The 20,694-nt window shown below is 32.2% G+C and overlaps 1 protein-coding gene across 6 annotated transcripts in view; it reads left to right on the top strand.

Moving 5' to 3' along the window:
• The window catches only part of LOC126881184 (myosin-8-like), a 196,828-nt gene that overhangs the window by 135,478 nt on the left and 40,656 nt on the right, over positions 1–20,694 (top strand). For 4 of the 6 annotated variants that reach the window (XM_050645295.1, XM_050645283.1, XM_050645293.1 and 1 more), the window contains exons 9-10: positions 1,714–1,850; positions 15,504–15,619. In XM_050645295.1, coding sequence (XP_050501252.1) covers positions 1,714–1,850; positions 15,504–15,619 — 253 coding nt within the window. The remainder of the gene's footprint in view (positions 1–1,713; positions 1,851–15,503; positions 15,620–20,694) is intronic. The other 2 variants (XM_050645285.1, XM_050645280.1) reach the window with 1 other exon arrangement.

Here is a 20,694-nt window from a genome sequence, read left to right as displayed (position 1 = left end):
TGAAATGGCGGACTAATAATTACCTCGTTATAAGCGGATATCGTTATATCAGACAACAATAATACTGTGCATACCACCACCACTAAAATGTTTTGATGCCTCTTACGTAGTTTATTAGGTGTCAATTATCGACCTCAACAATGAAATTTGGCCATCGTGAATTGTAAATATCCTACAATATTCAATATCCGTCGATAGATAAACAAGAAGGAAGAGGGTTATTACCGGCGGTGGAATTTATTACAGCACTGGTCTCAATAAGCACTCAGATGCTGGGCATTCCTGTATACAGGCAGTTATGGTATTTATTTATGGCCATCACCACGCCAAAAACAGGTAAAGAAACGATTCTCCGATTTCATTTTTCCTCGTTATGACCAAATATGCCTCGTTATAGAGGTGTTATAGTTCAACAGGAATTTCATGGAACATCTAGTGTACCTCGTTATAAGCGAAACCTCGTAATACCCGTGTTCGTTATAAAGAGAGTCTACTGTAATAGACTATTTTAAAATTATTTGAATGTAGATAGAGTTTTTGTTGTCACATCACTACAATTCTACACAGGGTGTGAATGTTGCTACGAAATTAATAAAAAAAAGTAGGTAATTATCTTTTAAACTACCCCGTATAACTTTACAAAACCTCATATTCTAAGAAAGAAGACATCGAGAACAATCCTTCTTCTTTCTTTCTCATAATCCTTAATGCCCTTCAGGGCGTCGGATGTTGGGTTTCGCCTTTTATCCATTTCTTCCAATTGCTTCTATTGGTGGCCAGGTTCTTCATATCCCTCATACTGATCTGACTCCTTTCACCTATATGCTGGATCTGGTCCATCCATGTCTTCCTTGGCCTTCCCTTTTTTCTTTTGTTTCCCATTTTGGCTTCATGTACCTTCTTTATAAGTCTTTCTTGCTCCATTCGTTGTATGTGTCCAAACCAGATTAATTGTTTGTTTTCGATCTTCCTCATTATCGGTTCTTGTTCCAGCTCTCTTCTTATATATTCATTTCTGAATCTATCAAACTTCGTAACTCCGGCTATTCTTCTCATGTATTACATCTCGGTCGCGTTTATCATTGATTCATGTTTCTTTTGCACAGTCCATGTTTCCGCCCCATATGTCATTATCGGATTTACTATGCTGTTATATACTCTGAGTTTAGTTTTGTTGTTTATTTCTGACTTTCCAAAAATTGTATTATTTAAAGAGTAATACACGTTAGTGGCCTTCTTCAGTTTATTACTTATTGCCAAGTCCGTTTTCCCATCATATGTTATTATATTTCCCAAATATTCAAAAGTAGATACGTCTTCTATTACTTGTTCCCTTACTATTATATTAGTATTCCTTTCTCTTTTCTCATCTTCATTTATTATCATAAGTTTTGTTTTGTTGAGATTCATTTTCATTTTTAATTTCTGTATCTCTTTTTGCCAAATATCTATTAGTTTCTGCATTCTGAGAAGAATCCAAAAATGTAAAAATATACAGGGTACCCCATTTAAAAAAAGAAGTTTTAAACAACTTTTGGTATAACCGGAAATAGCAAATGGATGAAAATATTTTCATTAAATAGTTCACTCTTCAAAACCCCTTTAGTACTCGAGATATTTCTAATTGGCCGTTTATCTAACCCTGTATATAATTAATATTTCTGATGTATATTTCTGTTTCCATAATAACTAACAATTTCATTTAATTTTCAGATAATCAAGATTCTACAGTAAAGGCTGATGAATATTCTGAAAGCATGATGAAAGATATACTCATCCAAGAGTACAGGGATAAAATTAAAAAGCTAGAAGAAGAGAATACCTTTCAAAGGGAAGCGCTTGCAACAGAGGTGTGTAATAAGTCCACTAATATAAATATAAGGATTATGGAATGATTTAAATTTAAATTTATGGCTTTAGTTACTTTTAAGTTTAAGGTTAAATTATTAAATTAGTAAGTTTAGGTTATCAGCTGTAAATATTCGTAATTATGTAAATTTATTAGATAACCAAGATAAGGATACTCCATTGATTAAATATTTAAACAGTCATATACATATACATTTGGCGATATAAATAGTTAATAATAGTGTTGCAGTCAGGAGTGTCGATATTAGGTCGCTATGACCACAGAATATATAACCACACAGAAGCGAATCTGACTGTCGTTTCCATTGATTTTGTTGGGACCGAAATATTTGACCTTGTGCACCAGTTACAGAATAGAACTTGATGTTCTAAGGAATAGACTATTCCAAATTAGGTAATATTTTTGACTTTGACAAGTTGTTATTAATTAAATATGAAATATAAAATTTAACTATACAATATAAATAAAATATAAATATAAAATTTAACTATAAATAACTGTCACGTCAGTCGCAAAAGTGAGGTTGCACCAGTTACGTTAACACATGAGCATGAAAATTATGGGTGCGTTCGGACCACGGTTCTTAGACATTACTACGGTTGCCTAAATCGACTAACCAATGAACATTAAGGGTGAGATTACGTCACGAGAGTTTACTGTCATTTGAATCGTAATATGATTTTTTTCGAATCCTGAGAAAACCAAGTATTTTAGAAAAATTTAAACGCAGGATGCAAGATTACATTATTACCGAGGGCGGAAAGCCCCTTGAATAAACAAGCAGATTCTATTGAATGAAATATTTGAAATTAAATATTACACTTCTCTTTTATTTTCAGCCCTGTAACTTATTAAAATAAACATTATAGAAGTTTTCAGGGACTTTCAGCCCTCGGGAATAATGTAGTCTTTCATTCTGAGTTTAAATTTTTCAAAAATATTTATTAGTTTTCTCAGGATTCGAAAAAAATGAATACAATTAAAACACATAGAGTTATATATTAGCATAGAGAGAGCGTCATTCAGACCGAAGTGACGACACCATCTTTTTTATTTGGATTAGTGCTGTTTCACTCTTACGCATAGTAAAGCTGCTACGGTTGTCCTCCTCTTCCGTGCCTATGTTCACACTGAATGTCATCATAGATTTTCGATACAATATGTTAGAAAGAGATGCAGCAAACCAGTCCATGAGATCTTGTCGTCAGGAAGCGCGGAAGGTAGGCTCCCTCTATGTTAATATATACCTCTATGTTAAAACACGTTGAAAATTTTGACATGCGTCAAGTTTTCAGCCCAAACTTAGGCCACACACAATGCAATAATGTTCACATTTTTGAACTGTCAATATTTTTATTTTATCATCTATTGTTTAAAAATAATACAGTTGATAACATACCCTCAGTTGCGGAGAAAGGATTAATAATAAAGATTTTTTTATTCAGTCAATGGTGTGAGCACTGTCAGTTAAATAGTAACGTGTGGCCTTACTTTTACATGCATACCTGTTGTGGCAAATGTATCATATTTTTCAAAATTTTGGAATGCATTTAAACCGTAAAACAATTTTAACTTTTGATTTTAATACAGATTTTAATTCTTTACAAGTATTCTCTCATGACTTTTGATGTAGAATAATTAGGGAAGCAGGAATTCAACAATTCAGAATTTTACATTGAGTTTCCTATGGCCCTTTTTACGATTCACCACCCGGTATAAGATAAAATGTGTACTATTTGTCTTATTATTTCATAGTAACACAAATAATACACATATATACAAAATAACACGCATTCAATGATCGAAAATAATTTAAAAATATGGGAATATAAACTCTTGTGACGTAAAGTCAAAAATATAAGTCTCCCCACCACCGTCGGACAAGACAACCGTAATAAAGTCTAATAACCGTGCGTTCGGACGACCACAGGGGCTGGACAGCTGAGCCAGCAGTAGCTGTCAGACGTCACCGCTGGAAGTCAGCCGCTGAGAGATTTACTAAGCTTTCCCTATCACGGCTGGATACAACCACTCAGCCGATTTCTGCTGACAGTCAGCCGCTATGGTAGTCCGAACGCACCCTATGTTACCGTTTTCGGCAGGAGTTTCGATTCTGTATGGTTATTTATTCTGTGCTATGACATTGCGCTATGACACCTACTTGTCAGTGCAGTGGTCAATTTTCCGCGGAGTTCAGTTCCCTAGAATCTCCGTCGTGGTGACTGGTGGAGATAAAGAAAGGGGGGTTCATTTTAGATTTTAGTAATCATATAGCCACAATTAAAAAAAAAACGCTAAAAAGCAGTACCGGAACGGCGTTCCGGTGCGTTCTGGCTCCACTACACTCCTGGTTGCAGTGAAAAACTACATATATTATTATTGGTGTAAGTTGCAAAAACAAGTTTTTTTAATTAAAACTTTAGTTATTTTCTCAATATGACAAGAGTGCGCTAAAGATTTTTTAAATCGTCTATTAAAATAAAAGTTAAAAATTGGTATTCAGCATAAAGTACAAAGTAAAATTCGAATGAATGAACACTCAACGAAAAAGGTACGTAATATCAATAAAAATGTTAATTTAGACAACAAACCCATAATTAAAATTTGTCCAATTCTTGGTTTTATTGGAACAACAAAGCGATCTTCATCGATTCATTATTTTCGTTAGTTGAGCCAATGTATTACGTTTATTAAATGGACGAACATTCATTATGTATACCATAATATCACTTTATTGATATTACGAACTCTGTTCATTGAGTCAACGAACACTTTTCATTGAAACAACAACGTCGTTAATTGACCGACGAAGACTATTCGTTGTGTCAATAACGTTGTTATTTCTCCTAACGTATTTCGTTTATTTCTACAATTATTTCCGTTTATTCTTGCAATTAATTCCGTTCATTCCCACAATAAATACGGTTATTCTTACAAGCAATTCTAATCATTCTTACAATTAGTTTCGTTCATTCCTACTATGAACGTATTTTATATTAATAATTACTGATTATGATATTGATTAATAATAATTTTTTAAATCCCCCTTTTTTGTCCTAAACCTAATGGACTTTACACTGTGTCTCATATTATGAGAAATCATATCATGATTTCACTTATGCAGTGCGCTGGAATAAGTGTTACACTCCCCCCTTATTAACCTATTTATTTTATGCACATAAGCAAAACGCTCGGACACGTCGATTTTTCAAATAATCAAAGTATATTATAACATCAATGTTTCGAACTTTACACGATCCCTCTTCAGGAGACAGGCATAACTTTGATTTTTTTAAATGGGAAAGCACATCATGTGACAGCTCATTTAAAAGCGTTTGAAATAGTGATTCAAAAATGTATAGCACTTTAATCCTTTTTGAGAGCGCAAATGCAAAATTTCGATCGAATTATTTTTAAATGCATTAATTTTTTTGGAATCCTGAGAAAACTAATAAGTATTTTTGAAAAATTTAAACGCAGAATAAAAGATTACATTATTACCGAGGGCTGAAAGTCCCCTAGAATAAACAAAAAGTTTGTTTTGAATGGTATATTTGAAATTAAAAATCATACTAAATTTTCTCTTTTTCACCCCTGTGACTTATTAAAATAATCATTATAGAAGTGCTCAGGGACTTCAGACCCTCGATATTACTGTAATATTTTATTCTGCGTTTAAATTTTCAAAAATACTAATTAGTTTTCTCAGGATTCGAAAAAAATTTAAAAAGAATTCGACCGAAATTTCACGATAATAGACACAGGAAAACTTCCTTCTACTACGGACTACACTTGTAAACGAAATGAACTTATTATTCGGCACTTCGACAGAGGTAACAGCATTGTTTAACAAAAAAATCTTTTTTAAACAATGGTAACACAGAGAAGCTAGGGGTACCATGATAAGGAAAATCCGTTACATTTCGAATGGTCAAGCAAAACATTTATTGTCTCAACAACTACGTTTATTGTCACCATGAACGCATTGATTGTGGTTATTAAACTCAGTAGTAGATTGATGAATGCATTCGTTGTCACAACAATCAGTTTACATCTATAAAATAATCATATATTACTCTATACTAACAACATTTGTACATTGTTTTAATGAAATCTGTACGTTGTCACGATAAACCAAGGTAATTGCTTCTTATATACGAAATGAAGAAAGTTAGTTGCTGCCAGAATTAACATTATTTATTAAATATACGAAACTAAGTTATTGGCTGAATAAATTGAGTGTTATTGATTAATGTACTCTAGTTATTTTCACAATTATTATTAAATCATTGTGACAATAACCAAATACATTCGACAATTTTTAAAAGTTCGTTGAAACAAAAAATTAAATTGTTGTTACAACGAAATACTATTCAATAATCACTGTTAATCAATATTACGAACTAAATTTTTTTGAGTGAAGTTATATGTATATTTCAATTCCAGATGTACTGCCTGATATCCAATATTAGTGTTTGACCATAAAGGCTTTTACGTTGCTATTTAAAATTATGTAGGTACAGTTTATTTTAAAGCTTTTTTCAGTGGGTCATTAATTTTTACGTCATATAATATTTTAAGAATGTCGCGAATCACTGCATGACATTTTACTTAAATCTGACTGAATATTCTGTTGTCAGAATATTTATATTTTTTTTTATTTAGCTAATGCCTCGACAACTAATGGCCATTGGCATGGTAGGTACGATGAATTTTTGCAGTTGGGTACCTAGTGTCATGTGTAGTGCGTGTGTTGAGTAAGTGTCTTGTTAATTTGCAAAGTCGACGTCATTGTCTTTGCAAAGAGACGCTAAGATATATATGTTATATTTATGTTTACATAAATATCAATGTTTATATAAATATTTGCCAGAATATTAATATTTGAAATATTTTAAGGAAAAATAAATATATATAGGGTACAATTTCACTATACAATGCCCGAATATACCAATACCATAAAATATTTATATTTACGTCGTTGACAAATTTCTAACCTAGAATTACAATTGTTGTCATTTTTTACGTTAACATTGTGAAAGTACTGTCACAATAGGGCTTTTCATTCACAGTCATTTGTTTCGAGCTTCTGTTATGTGTCAAATAATATTAATATATCTACGTCATACGTTATTTGTATATGCCAATGATACTAACCAAAGACGTATGACGTAGATATAATAATATTATGTGACACATGACAGAAGCTCGAAACAAATGACAATAGATGAAAAGCCCTATAGATTACTTTTGTTTAAAATTACATATCTTGATTAGCATCTTGGATTGGTTATCTATTATGTTTAGAGTATTGAAATTGTCAACCAATTACACATTGAAATTGTCAACCAATTACACATCTATAAGTCGCTTTAATTATGGAAATACCCTTCAACGAATACATACATAATTTTCGGAGTTCTATGTATAATAATCACGGACGTACGTTTTTTCTGTCACAAGAGAGATTAGTAGACACTCCCACTATTTCTAATAATTCTTCTTTTTTTAATGAAAGATGAGTTGATTTTAGCAGTTAATAGTGTGAGGTAGGAATTTTTGTGTTGTATGTTTCCTATTCCGAATGTGTCAAATTGAATCTAAGTAAAGCGAATTCAGATTATTGATTGTTTCCCACCTTTACACGTATCAGAGGAGTATGTCAACTAAAACTGTCACTGTGACAGTTGCCAAACTCGTCCGATACGTCTAAAGGTGGGAAACAATCAATATAGTCGGTTCGCTAAACTCAGACACAACTGGCTAGTGATCTTAGTAAGTAATTTTGCTAATTTGGCAAAATTGGCAAAAAAAAAATAATTACTAAATAGTTAATAATTAATAATTAGTAATTTTGCCAATTTTGACAAAATTGCCAAAAAATAAAAAATTACCTACTAAAATCACTAGCCAGTTGTGTGAGTTTAGCGAACCGACTATCTATATAATGTAAATTTGTAGGTCAATATCGCTAAATTTCGCAACTCTACTAGTTTTATTTCTTTTATCTCACAACTTAATACGTTTTCCATCTTTTGTGCTATTTTGCCGGTTAATAGCGCGCTCATCACTGTATCAGCTCAGGACCTCGATTTTTGACCCTTCGCTTCGTTATCAAACGTATTCGCTTCGTATCTGTTTAGTGTACAGATAGCAAATGATCGATAACGAAGCGAAAGGTCAAAAATCGAGGTCCTCGTATAGGGCTTTTCATCGATTGTCATTTGTTTCGAGCTTCTGTCATACGTTGTATAATCTGTGTATAATGTCAAAAATAATTTATATGAAACGTCACTTATAAGTTTTTAAATCGTGAAAATTATTGTAAAAATGAATAAAAACACAATCAAAAATCATGCTAAATCTCATAAAAAAAAAGAATTCCCGGCAGAGAAGTCCCATCACAAATTATTCGCAATCCTTTCTTGAATTTTAAGAGACTTTCATAGTTCCGATAAACAAAATTTAACAGTAACTGAATTAGTGAGAAGAGGAGCCCAAATTTGAAGACAGATGAGCAAAAAGACTATTTTTGATTCCTTTTTGTAAATTTTAAAATCATTTAGTGTTGTTTTACAATCAAAATTTAACCCTCACGCACAAGTTGTACGTACTTCAGTGAGGAACTGAGTTTATTTTATTATGTACAATTTATTTGCTACAAATAAACTCCATATTATATTATATAATATTAATATTAATATACACGGATTATACGACAGAAGCTCCAAACAAATGACTGTGAATGAAAAGCCCTATACCCATAGCTTTTGTCCCAAGACGACATCGAACCTTATAATAGCAACAGTCAGTGTTGCCAAAGCTGTCTTACTGGTAGGAATGGCGGTTTTTGACAAAACACCGGTTTTCGGTTATACCGTTTTTTTTTGCTTACGGTTTAACCTGGCGGTTATAACCTGCCAAAAAAAAAACGGTTTTTCCAAAAACCGGTTTCGGTTTAGTTTGCGATACTCCAGTCGACTCGATACTCGATATCAATATGATCAAAATTAGTAGTATCGAAAGAACATCAATATCAATATAAATAAAACACAATTTTTAATAAAACCATTTTATTGTATTAATTATTATATTTATTTATTATTTTATTATTAGTATATATTTATTGATTATTACTAAACATAATATAGCGTAAGATTAATATATACATATTGCAATGATATACAATTTAACCCAACCATTTCGACTTATAAAAAATTTCCCAGACTCTTTCAAATGGGATTTAAAAAAAATAATATCAACATAAATATTTTACTTAAAAATAAATTGGATAATGCAATTTATCTTTTATTTTCACTACCATCAAAAAAAATTTGTCATGTATTTCTTTTAACACGTTTGTATATTTGTATAATAGGTACATTTTAACCCATTTAATACTTCCTGTATGGGTGTATCGTTTTGAAAACGTAGGGAAGTCCTTGGAGATTCGTATTCGTGATCGGTAATTCGATATTCATAGTCAGAACATTATTTTTGGTAATGAGAAAAAGTCATTCACCCACTTTCAATGTCAAAAGTCAAGTGTGAAAAATAGATGATGTTTGCGTCTAGTTCAACCAGATCACTTCTTATGTAGATAAATATTATGATTACAAATACCTTTTCAACGAAATATTATAATAAAACTTAATTGTTTCTGGCTGATGTGAGTTTGCACTTTCAGTTTGCTTCTGTATTTATAAAATAAAATTTGAATTATTATGGTTTTGTTTGGAATAATTACTTGAGAATAATAATTATGATTGGGATCCAAAATAATACCTAACCTAAAACTAATCACCGTAAAAACCTAATAACCGGTTTTTACTTTAAAAAGAAAAAACCGGTTACAACCGGGACAAAAAAACAACCGGTAAAAGCAGTTATTGCGAAGTAAAAAAAAAAACGGTTTTAGGTTAAAACCGGTAGGTTTTTCCCATCCCTACTTACTGGGCTGGAGATAAAACTTTAGGATTTATCAATTCCTACATTGAAGTAGACAGAATTTGTGGTTTTTTTTAATATGCGTTATTGTTTTCACCAATTTTTGAAAAAATATAAAAACGTTGAATTATCCATGTCTTTCTATCTGTCTGTAAGCACAAATTCTCCGTCATTAGACTAGATAGAATAACCAGTAAGGTGTCGAATGAAAGCTTATAACTCAAGGATGGTTTTAAAGATAGAAATTCGACCTCGGACTTCCGGTTTTAGAGTTGAAACCGGAGGTAATGTTTTAAAGACGTCAAAATAGTACAAGCGATATAGGGGAAAGGTAGGTAATGTGGAATAATTACCGATTCAAGCTTGTATCCCGGTAGAAGTATTCGTCTTAAAAGTTTGAGTTTATGGAAGAAGCCACTTACGTTATAGCCCTACCTAGTACTGTTAAGAAATTAAACTAATATATCACCACTTCGGAGAAAAACGTCAAAAGTAAAAGTGGTGTAATATTCCACTTTACCCGCCATATTGGAGGTAAAGCGGAATACAAAAACTTAAAATGAATTAATATTATTTATTCAACTAAGCATATAAACAGAGCTCAGGAACATTGAAAAACCCTCGTCTTAATTGTTTTGGTTCATTAATAATCATTTTAATGTCCTTAACCCGCCATTACACGCGCTATGAGGGAATCCCTCACCATACTTGTTTATCAGCAATGAAATTGTGTAAACTAGTACGATAACCTTAAGCACCCAGGAATGCCTTTAGCATGGTTCATGAAAGGGTATGAAAAAGTTATAGAATATTTCAGGCGGTCAGTGTGCTGTGTGATAGTTGAAAGAAGAGACATCCCTCTTCAAGTGAGGGAATTCCTCACTGCGCGTGCAATCACGGTGAAATCACGTTTCTGTTATCTCAAAGAAACTTTTAGGTTTTTATTTAATATTTAGGTAGGTTTAATTAAAATATTATTGTTTGGATTAGGTTAGGAACAGTGGCACACCGAGGGGGTTTGTGGGTTAAAATCCCACCCAGAGCATATATAAATATATATAAAAGAAGATAGGAAAATGTAACTTGTCTTTCACAAATAATACAAAAAACTTTCGGTGCCCAAGCAAACCCCCTCCCTCCAGAGGAAAATTCTAGGTGTGCCACTGGTTAAGAACCCATTGTTAAATTTACTTATTCTAATTGGGAAATAAGCCACAATTTAACTTGAAAAATTAAATTTATTGACTTTTCGAATCCCACCTCGGACGTAGTTATCAAAATACAAAATATTAATAGTTAATTACATAAATTCCACAAAGAAATAGCTTCAGATCAGTTGTTAATTTTAATTTGTATTTTTATTAAAATGAATTCGCGTAAAGAACGTTAATTTTTTCAGTGGCTTGCTGAAATTGAAAATTAAGAAAACTTGCTTTTCCTATATTATTTTTACTTTTGTTTTCTTAAATTAATAAAAAAATTGGTTTACGAGTCTTTCTATAATATGTGAGTACAACCCATTCTATATTTATACATGTTCACATTCATTCTTTCTCGAAATAAGTCGAATTTATGTAGGTGAGGGCGACGCTCATACGCGTGCAACCACGTTACAATAGAAGACGCGTGTAACGGCGGGTTAATGTTGTAATCTAATACATCATCTTTATTAGGCCATTTGAAATATTTTTGCGTCCTTTCCATACACTTTACAGACGCTGATTCACCTGATTTTGAAATTACTAAACCGGGAAATGTTTGTCCGTTGTACTCTACAGCTACATATATCCCTTCCTTAATATCTTCTGTTTTTATGGTAGGAATTTGAACTGGTAGGTCCAACTCTGAACCGCTGTCGGTGTCACTATAAATGCTGATGTTTGCATCATCTTCTTCTTCGCTGTCGCTTTGAAATAGTTGCTTCGTAACTTTCTTGGTTGGATTTTTTGGGGTCGGAGCCTTCAAATTCCTTAACTCTTCAATAAAAGGGGTAGAAGTTGCTACTACAGTTTTTCCTGATCGAGCCCTTTTCTTCGTTGGATTTTCGATATTTGAAGCGACCCGTGGGATAGGTAAAATATCCGCAGGACTAACAATAGTCTTATGGAGGAGAATGTCATTTGACACTGGAGTGGACGCTGATGGCAGGTTAGATGTAGCGAGTAGAGGCCCAGGACGATCAGTTGTATCTGCAGCCACGAAAACGTTTGGATCAGGTCTCTCAAACGGCCAAATACCCGTCTTCTTAAATCCTGAGATAGCTGTTGCCATACTAGCTGCCTTCAAGTAAGCTTCTCCGAAGAGAGGACCGACATCATGAATCGTCACAACTTTCCACGGGTGGGTTCGCAGCCAAACTCGCGCATAGAAGGTCGACATGGGATACATAAATGATACGTCCAGTGGCTGAAGTCGATGTGTGCAATGTGGTGGTAGCACCAGGATGTCTACAAAGTTTTTCTTAGCAAGCTCTAAGACTTCAATGTTTTTTATGTGGGTTGAATGGCCATCTAAAATTAGTAAAACCCTGTCCTCGGAGGTAGGCTTCGCAAATTTAATAAAATGGTGAAACCAAGCCGTAAAGATTTCGGTCTGCATCCATCCAGAAGCATGCGTGAAAATTTTGGTATTCAGAGGAACTCCAATGTCGAATGTCAAGTGATATCTCACCCGTGGAAAAATAAGAGCAGGAGGGATGTATTCCCCTGCAGCGTTGAAGCAAATTTCTGCAGTTGTAAGCGTACCTCTTTCAGCTGATGATAAAACTCCTACTTGCTTTTTCCCCTTTTTTGAAATAATCTTTGAAGGCTTATTTGGCACGGTAGAGATTCCGGTTTCGTCACAATTATAGATGCGGTTAGGTTTGTAGTTGTGTTTTTGGTATAAGTCTTCCAATAAATCAAAGAACTTTCCGACACTAACTGCGTTAAATGCTGACGCTCGCGCTGCTGACGTTTTTTCTGGAAGTCGAAGTGAAAGAACTAGGTGCCGTTTCATGAAACCAAGCAACCATACTTTACCAGCTTCTTTCTTCTCATTATTGAATCTATGTTCAATGTTATTTCGTATGGCAAACTCGTAGGTAAGATATTTTAAGTCAGAAATAGTTAGCCCAAACAGGCGTTCTTCCATTTTAAGAATATAGTCTACCAACATCCTCTCTTGATCTACCGTGAACACGCAACGGAATCGTCCAACTTGCTTCACTAAACGTTCTTCTGGTGGTCGCTTTAATCTTCTAAAAAGAGTTGTCGATGGAATGTTATATTGTTTTGCAGAAGAATGAATTGATAAACCACCTTGACATGCAGTTAGAGCCTCAGCCATTGCCTTCTCGTCCCAACTCTGCTGCGAAGTCTTTCGTTTGTAAAAATTAGGCATGCTAAAAAAATGTTGTCACTTAATAACATTGTTAAACTTTTAGGAGGTAAAGTGGAACGTCATTCCGCTTTACCCGCATACGTTTCATTCCACTTTACCGGCATCAACATTTTTTCTGTACAAACACGATAGCTACTAACCAAACGTGCTAATAAGTTAAAGAAAGAGTATTTATGTCCACAAATAACCATTTTATACAATAGATAATAAATACGGTTAGAAAAACTTACCTGTTGCTGATAAGAAATTTCGTTTTAGTCACCAAATATTACAACTTTTTGTTAAAAAACAATGATCTTGTTTAACTCACATGAACATATCAATGAAAGTGCGCCATATTGAAGTAAATATTGCCAAATGTCAAAAGGTATATTGTGGTAGGAGTTACAACAAAAACCGCCAATTTTGAAATTAAATTTTAAGCTTATTCCGCTTTACCCACCCATTCCACTTTACCTACCTTTCCCCTATTATTCGAAACGCCTTAGCAGGACGAGAACAAAAATTTACTTCCGGTTTAATACCTGTCTGTTCTGTACGTACGTCTGTTCGCGAATATAGATAACTCCTCCGTTATTAAAACAAAATCTAGAATGGCAAATAAGGTTTTGAATGAGAGCTTATAACCCAAAGATAATATTATAGGTAAGAAATTTGACCTCGTACTTCTGGTTTCATAGTTGCAGCCGGAAGTACTGTTTTAAAGTCGCCAAAACAATATAAGCGATATATTAATCGAAGCGCCTTAGCAAAACAAATATTTACCTACTAGATATACTCCCGGTTTCATGCCTGTCTTTACGTTCGTATGTCTGTCCACGATTAAAACTCTTATGTTATTAGAACTGATATAATGACAAATAGGGTGTCGAGTGAGAGCTTATAATTCAAGGATGGTATTAAAGGTGAGAAATTTACCCTAGGACTTCCGGTTCCAGAGTTTCAACCGGAAGTACTATACCGGAAATAGTTTAAGCGCTATATTACTCGACGCGTCTTAAAGCAAGACGAGAATAAATATATAGGTACTTCCTGTTTTTATGTTACTTTCGACTAAAAAGGTGTAACCGAAAGTGCTACATTATAGTTGCAGAAATAGTACGTGATATATCAATCATTGCTTATTGAACAGTCGAGCTCGAATATTTAGTTCCGATTTTGATATCATCTCCGGTTAAAAAGTTATTAACGGAAGTTTGGCAAACATGACTCAAAATTAGTGAAATCACCGGTCAAATTACTTCCGATCACGTTAAGTGAAAAACTAGGACTTACGAAGTCTAATTGCTTGTGTTAGTTCCTTTTTGTAATCCTGTTTATGTGTCTCTCATTTTAATAGATTTCTTTTTGTTTTCGCTTATGCAGTCGTTTCATTCCCAGTGAAAACTGTTGGCTTCGTTAACTTCCATTGTCATTCTAATCAAGTATATTCAAATGGGAAATAAGCCACAATTTTACCTAAAAATGATTTTATTAACGTTTGGACGCCCAAGTCGGGTGTCGTTGTCAAAATACAAAATAATACTAAATAAACAAAAATGTTGTTGCTTAGTAAAAAATTCTTCTAATAATTTATTTAATCTGACTCATTTATATCGGCAATTCAGACACGTATTATACATTTTAAAGTAGACGACTTTAAAATGATATTGCCAATATTGATGAGTTGCGTTCCTGGGACGACTTTACTAAAAGATAGTTCATTCGATTACATGAAATCAATCCCAACTCAAGAATATCCGCCACAAAAAATCATAGCATGTGATCTGTCTTTAAAAAGACAACCAAATGCAACGGTGGCACTGAAATTCTCGCGTTAGATATAAATGAGTCAGATTAAATAAATTATTAGAAGAATTTTTTACTAAGCAACAACATTTTTGTTTATTTAGTATTATTTTGTATTTTGACAACGACACCCGACTTGGGCGTCGAAACGTTAATAAAATCATTTTTAGGTAAAATTGTGGCTTATTTCCCATTTGAATATACTTGATTATAAAAATGCCACAAGAAAATAGCTTCAGAACAACATTGTCATTCTACTTTCCCAATTCTACTCTTTTCATAATTATTTCTAGAGTTAAAGTTAAAGCATGTTAGTAATAGTGGATTATTGTAAGTTATCTATTTATTTTACACTTCTGTTTTTATTTCTAGATATTTCCATTTTTCGTATTTTCAACATTTTTTCATTACTTTTTATCTTTTTTTTTGTGGCATATCCAGGTATATCAGTTTTACTGTGTATTTATAAATCTTTTTATTGTTATTATTTTCTTTTAAAATACATATATTATTTCAGCAGAAAACCAGAAATGCAGTACCGAGCGCAACGGAAAAAGCAGTAAGATTTCAACATGATATCGTGTCGAAATATAAGCAGCTATTAGCTGAAAGTGAACAAAAATTAACTGAAAAGTAAGTACATGTATAGTTTATTTATTATACAGGGTAGCGAGAAAGTATGGAAACACAGGAATTTCTCGGAAACTGCTTAAACGATTTTTATAATTTTTGGTGTGTAAAGGTGTTCTAATGAGGCCGATATTATAGTGGTAATTGGGTGGTTCGGCAAAATAAGCGGCATATTGTGTAACTCGCTTTTTTCTTAAGTCCTTTACATACTGTGTTTCAAATTGTGTTACCAAAGTTAAGTTAAATAGATGAATGTACGCCACTAACATTAATTTAAAAAAAAAAGTATTTTTACAAGCATTTTATGCAATTTTAATGTCAAAATATCAACTCCGAGGCTGTAACCCACCTTATTTTTTGATCTGTTTTATAGTATTACACACTGAAAAGTTACAAAAGTGCAGATTATTTTATCAATAATTAAATAAAAACCCAATGTAATTTAAAACTGTCAAATTAATAACTTTCATTTTTAAAATTAAACCATAAAAATCTACTACTAAAAACTGTAACCAACTTTGTGCATCAACACCGAGGCCTCATGAAAATATATGAAAATTTAGGTCAAACTGCACTATACTGTATGGCAGGCACCTTGACAAGAGAGGAACGCTTCAGTCTAACCCAAATTGTGGAAGAAAGTGGACGAACACAATATCGTTAAGCGATAGAAAATTTTTCAATGTGTCTTAAGCTAAGAGTATGTTTTTATACATTTAACACCGAAGCCTTCGTAAAAGCTTAATTTTGCTAATTTTTTAATATGTTTTTCTTCTAAGTATGCGCTATAAAGTTTTTTGACACACGATGAATAAAGCAGAATTATTTTTAATATTTGTAGAAAGTAGAATTAAAAATGTATGAAATCATCAACACCGAAGCAATCAACTCCGAAGCCCAGTCGTGCCTCGGAGTTGACGAACGTGCCTCGGAGTTGTTGAAAGTGTGTGAGTGGTCATTCTTAAACTAAAAAAATACAATTTAAATTTAGTCTGATATAGGAAAAGGGTTACTGGGTAAGCTCTCAAGATGTTTTGGTCGGTATGGTAATATTATCTTCTTTCTATAGAAAATGGCTCGTATACACTGGAGTACGACGGAAAAATGAAGGCGAAAGCCCTCAAAATCGTTAAATAAAGATTTTATGAAAGAAAGTAATATTTTATGCAGCTATGCTTATTTCTGTAAGAATATACCATTTTGGGTAGTCTTATCTAATGTTGATAAAAGAGAAATCTATCTATGTAGGCACATTATGTGAAAACATGGAGCTCATGTGTGGAAGCGGATAACAAATTAACAAATCATTATGTTGACATGGAGAAAATGGTGAAAAGTCAGAAGAATGTATAGAAAGGGAATGCCAAGATTGTGTTCAAAAGCAGATTAGATTTTTGAAGTTTAACGGAGAAGACACGGCTTCATATTGGAAAGTTTTGTCAACACGAAGGCCGGTCTAAATTAACTCCGACGCAATTGATATTTTACCTATTTTTCATGTTTTTATGTAGTAGTTTATATCAAAATGGAAGTGTTTTGTATAGTTTTATTACATACCAATTTTTATTTAATTGTTACGATCATAAATTTCAATTAACAGAGAATTAAGCAACACCGTGGACACTTAGTCAACTCCGAAGTCACAACATTTCCGTTTTCGGAAAATATTTAAAAATGATCTCTGCTGGTATCATGGGTAAGTTGAATAGCTCATTTTATAAAAAATATTTAAAAATGAACTAATTCTAAACCATGTTTTAAATTAAATTTCTCTACCTCGAAATTGCCGTCTATTTTGGCGAATCACCCAATTACATTGTTGCCAAATCTTCCGTTTTTCTGGAAATCTAATGAACTTACTTATTTTAAATAGAACACCATGTATATTTTTTGCGTTTTTAAGTCCTTAAGAAATACTGATTACTTTTCATGTTATATTCCCTATACCTAAAGGTCACAATTTCGGAGTTATTATATATATATATATATATATATATATATATATATATATATATATATATATATATATATATGGCTCACAAATGATAGGAAGCCCGCTACAACCTGCCGATGAATGGAAGCCCGCGGTTTACGGGGTAAGGGGATTGTAGCACTGTCTTATTCCTACAGTCTTACGAAGCCCACTCGTATAAACGCGCTCACAGTGTATATGGATTACGCATTATACGAAGCCCGACGATGTTGCCATGTTTTAATTTACGTTTAAATAATACGACTGTTCTACGAGATCCTTATATGTGTATATAAGTCGTCATATTGCCTGTTATAAGAAGCCCAATTCTATTCAGCAATCTATACGAAGCATTTTAGAAGAGTCAAGATAGAACGAAAAGATGCATTGTTTCGGAGCAATTCAAACAAGATTATCTTTTTCTAAAACTTTTTTTGTTAGTTTATATACATGTTAAAGTAAAAAAGTTCTACTCACAGATTTTGCCGCTAATTGATTATTATTTGTTTAAACAATAACAATAATTGTTTTGTACAGTGTGTCCAATTAACACGTTGTCGGACACAGCGTCAAATGTATAAGCAAGTGTTGTGACACTATATGTATTTTGCAAAGTAGAATAGGGAAAAATTCAACGTATACAGACGTTGTGTCACATTACATCAATGGAAATTAGACGACTATAGACGTTCTGTTCGTCAACGTGAAAAGTTGTGCATGGTCTAAATTAAAAATAGAACCATCAGTTCATTTTTTTTAAGCCGTATACGAGATATTATGTCAAAAAATATGAATTTTACTCAAGAGTAAAGTAGCTTTATTATTCAAAATATTAAAAATTGTTGTAATGAAAAGTTGTTTGGAATTAAGAACTATATTCTAATGTTCCACTTCATCTTTCTAATTAAAAAAAAGTTGAATTTTTTTAATTATGGATATACAACATTATTTTCAGTTATTTCAATTATGATAACTATTTTATTATAGACCAGTAAGGATTTGTGAAAAAACGTCTATTTTTGGATGTGAAAGGTGGCATTCGAATTTTTGCAGATAAAGTAAGGTGATAACTTCGTTAATAATAATTTACTTATGCTCCTTCTCAAATATGGCCGGAACATTAATAAAAAAAATAAAATATTTAAAAATTCGAAAAACGTCGATTTTTTTCTGTTTCTTTGCTTATAACTTTAAAACGATTCGTTTTGGAACAAAGTCGTAGAGAAATAAAATAAAGATAATTGAATTTTGTATGATATCCGACTGGTCAAAAATGTCTTAACTTATTACCTTTTCTGCAATATAGCAATAAATACAAAATAAGGGGGCAAAATATGCCTGTTGTTATTCAATGTTTTTAACCACTTCGGTGGTACTTAGAACCTTAGTAATTCGCTTAGGAAATTCTTTGTAACATACTTAAACTGTGTACCAAATTTCATTAAAATCGACCTAATAGATTTTGCATAATAAATTTGCAATTTAAATGTTTTTAAAAAAGTTCAAATTTTTTAAAATCTTTCTGAACAAAAAGTAGACCATTTAGAAGTTATCTAATTTTTTTACATATAAAGAGGTGCTTTACCTATCTAATACACTTTACAGAATTAAAATCGGATTATTTAAGGGGCCTCAGCAATGTTTTAAACTTATAAATAATTTTTTGGCTTTTAAACAAATAGCTTTGTTTAATAATAAAAAATTAATTTTTAGCAATGTAAATAATTAAAATCGGTATAATTTGATTTATACTTTCAAATTCTGTCAGCAGAATTGCTATTTTATTTTTTAATCAAAAGTTATTCGCGTTCAAAAATTGCACTTTTTCGATTTTTTGAAAGTTCCACTGCGTTTATCTCGAAAACTATGCATCCTACGAAAAAATTTGTAAGAACATTTTTTGCTTAGACTTACCCAAGAAATATAAAAAAGTGTTTTATTTTGCGAAAAATCGATGTTATGTAATTCCTCAAGTTGTTTGTTTATAACAATTTTATTGATATCCGGATCAACTGTTACCCAAAAAAATCGTGTTCCACGGGTCAAAAAATACATAAAAATCTTGGGTAAGTGCATCTAAATAAAGGAGCCTGCAGCACCCCCTCCTGGCCACAGGACTAATTTGTTTATAAGCCAAAAAATTGTTTATAACTTTAAAACATTGCTGAGGCTGCTTAAACAATCCGATTTTAATTCTGTAAAGTGCATTAGATAGGTGGAGTGCTTCTTTATATTTAAAAAAATTGACAAATCTTTGTATACACTAGTTTTTGTTGTGCAAGATTTTAAAAAAGAATTTTTTAAAAAAAGTTTAGATTGCAAAATTATTATTCAAAATCTAGTAAGTCAATTTTAATGAAATTTGGTGTACGGTTTTAGCACATTATAAAAATTTTCTAAGCGAATTAGGAAGGTTCCAAGTGTAACCTAAGTGATGGAAAATAATTGAATAATAACAGGCTTGTTTTGCCCCCTTATTTTATATTTATTGCTATTTTGCAGCAAGGGTGATTAATTAAGAGACATTTAACCAATCGCATCTGATAGAAAATTTAATTACCTTTGTTTTATTCCTATACGACTTTGTTCCAGAATGAATCGTTTTAAAGTTATAAGCAAAAAAATTAGAAAAAAAAAAACGAAATTTTTTGAAATTTTTAAATATTTTATTTTTTTTATTAATGTTCCGGGCATATTTGAGACGGAGCATTAATCAATTATTAATAACGAAGTTATCACCTAACTTTATCCGCAAAAATCTGAATGCCACCTCTCACATCCATCTAAAAACAGATCCTTACTGGTCTATTATTAATTATACGAAAAAAAAGTTATCCTTTGTAAAAAGTTCTGCATGGCCAAAGACCTTAAATACAACCATCTTATATCAATTTTGATTAATTTTATACGAGGTATGTCAAAAAAGATAAATTTCGATCAAGAATAAAGTACCTTTATAGTTCAGAATATTTCAATGAGAAGGATGGAATATTGGAAGATGGTTTTTAGTGTTGTTCTGAAGCTATTTTCTTGTGGCATTTTTATAATTATTTTGATTCGGAAATAAGCCACAATTAAATTGAAAAAATAATTTAATTAACGTTTC

The sequence above is a fragment of the Diabrotica virgifera genome, chromosome 1 (genome assembly GCF_917563875.1).
Source record: "Diabrotica virgifera virgifera chromosome 1, PGI_DIABVI_V3a".
Lineage (NCBI taxonomy): Eukaryota > Metazoa > Arthropoda > Insecta > Coleoptera > Chrysomelidae > Diabrotica > Diabrotica virgifera.
Note: the sequence above shows the minus strand (reverse complement) of the source record. Positions and strands in the feature narration are given on the sequence as shown.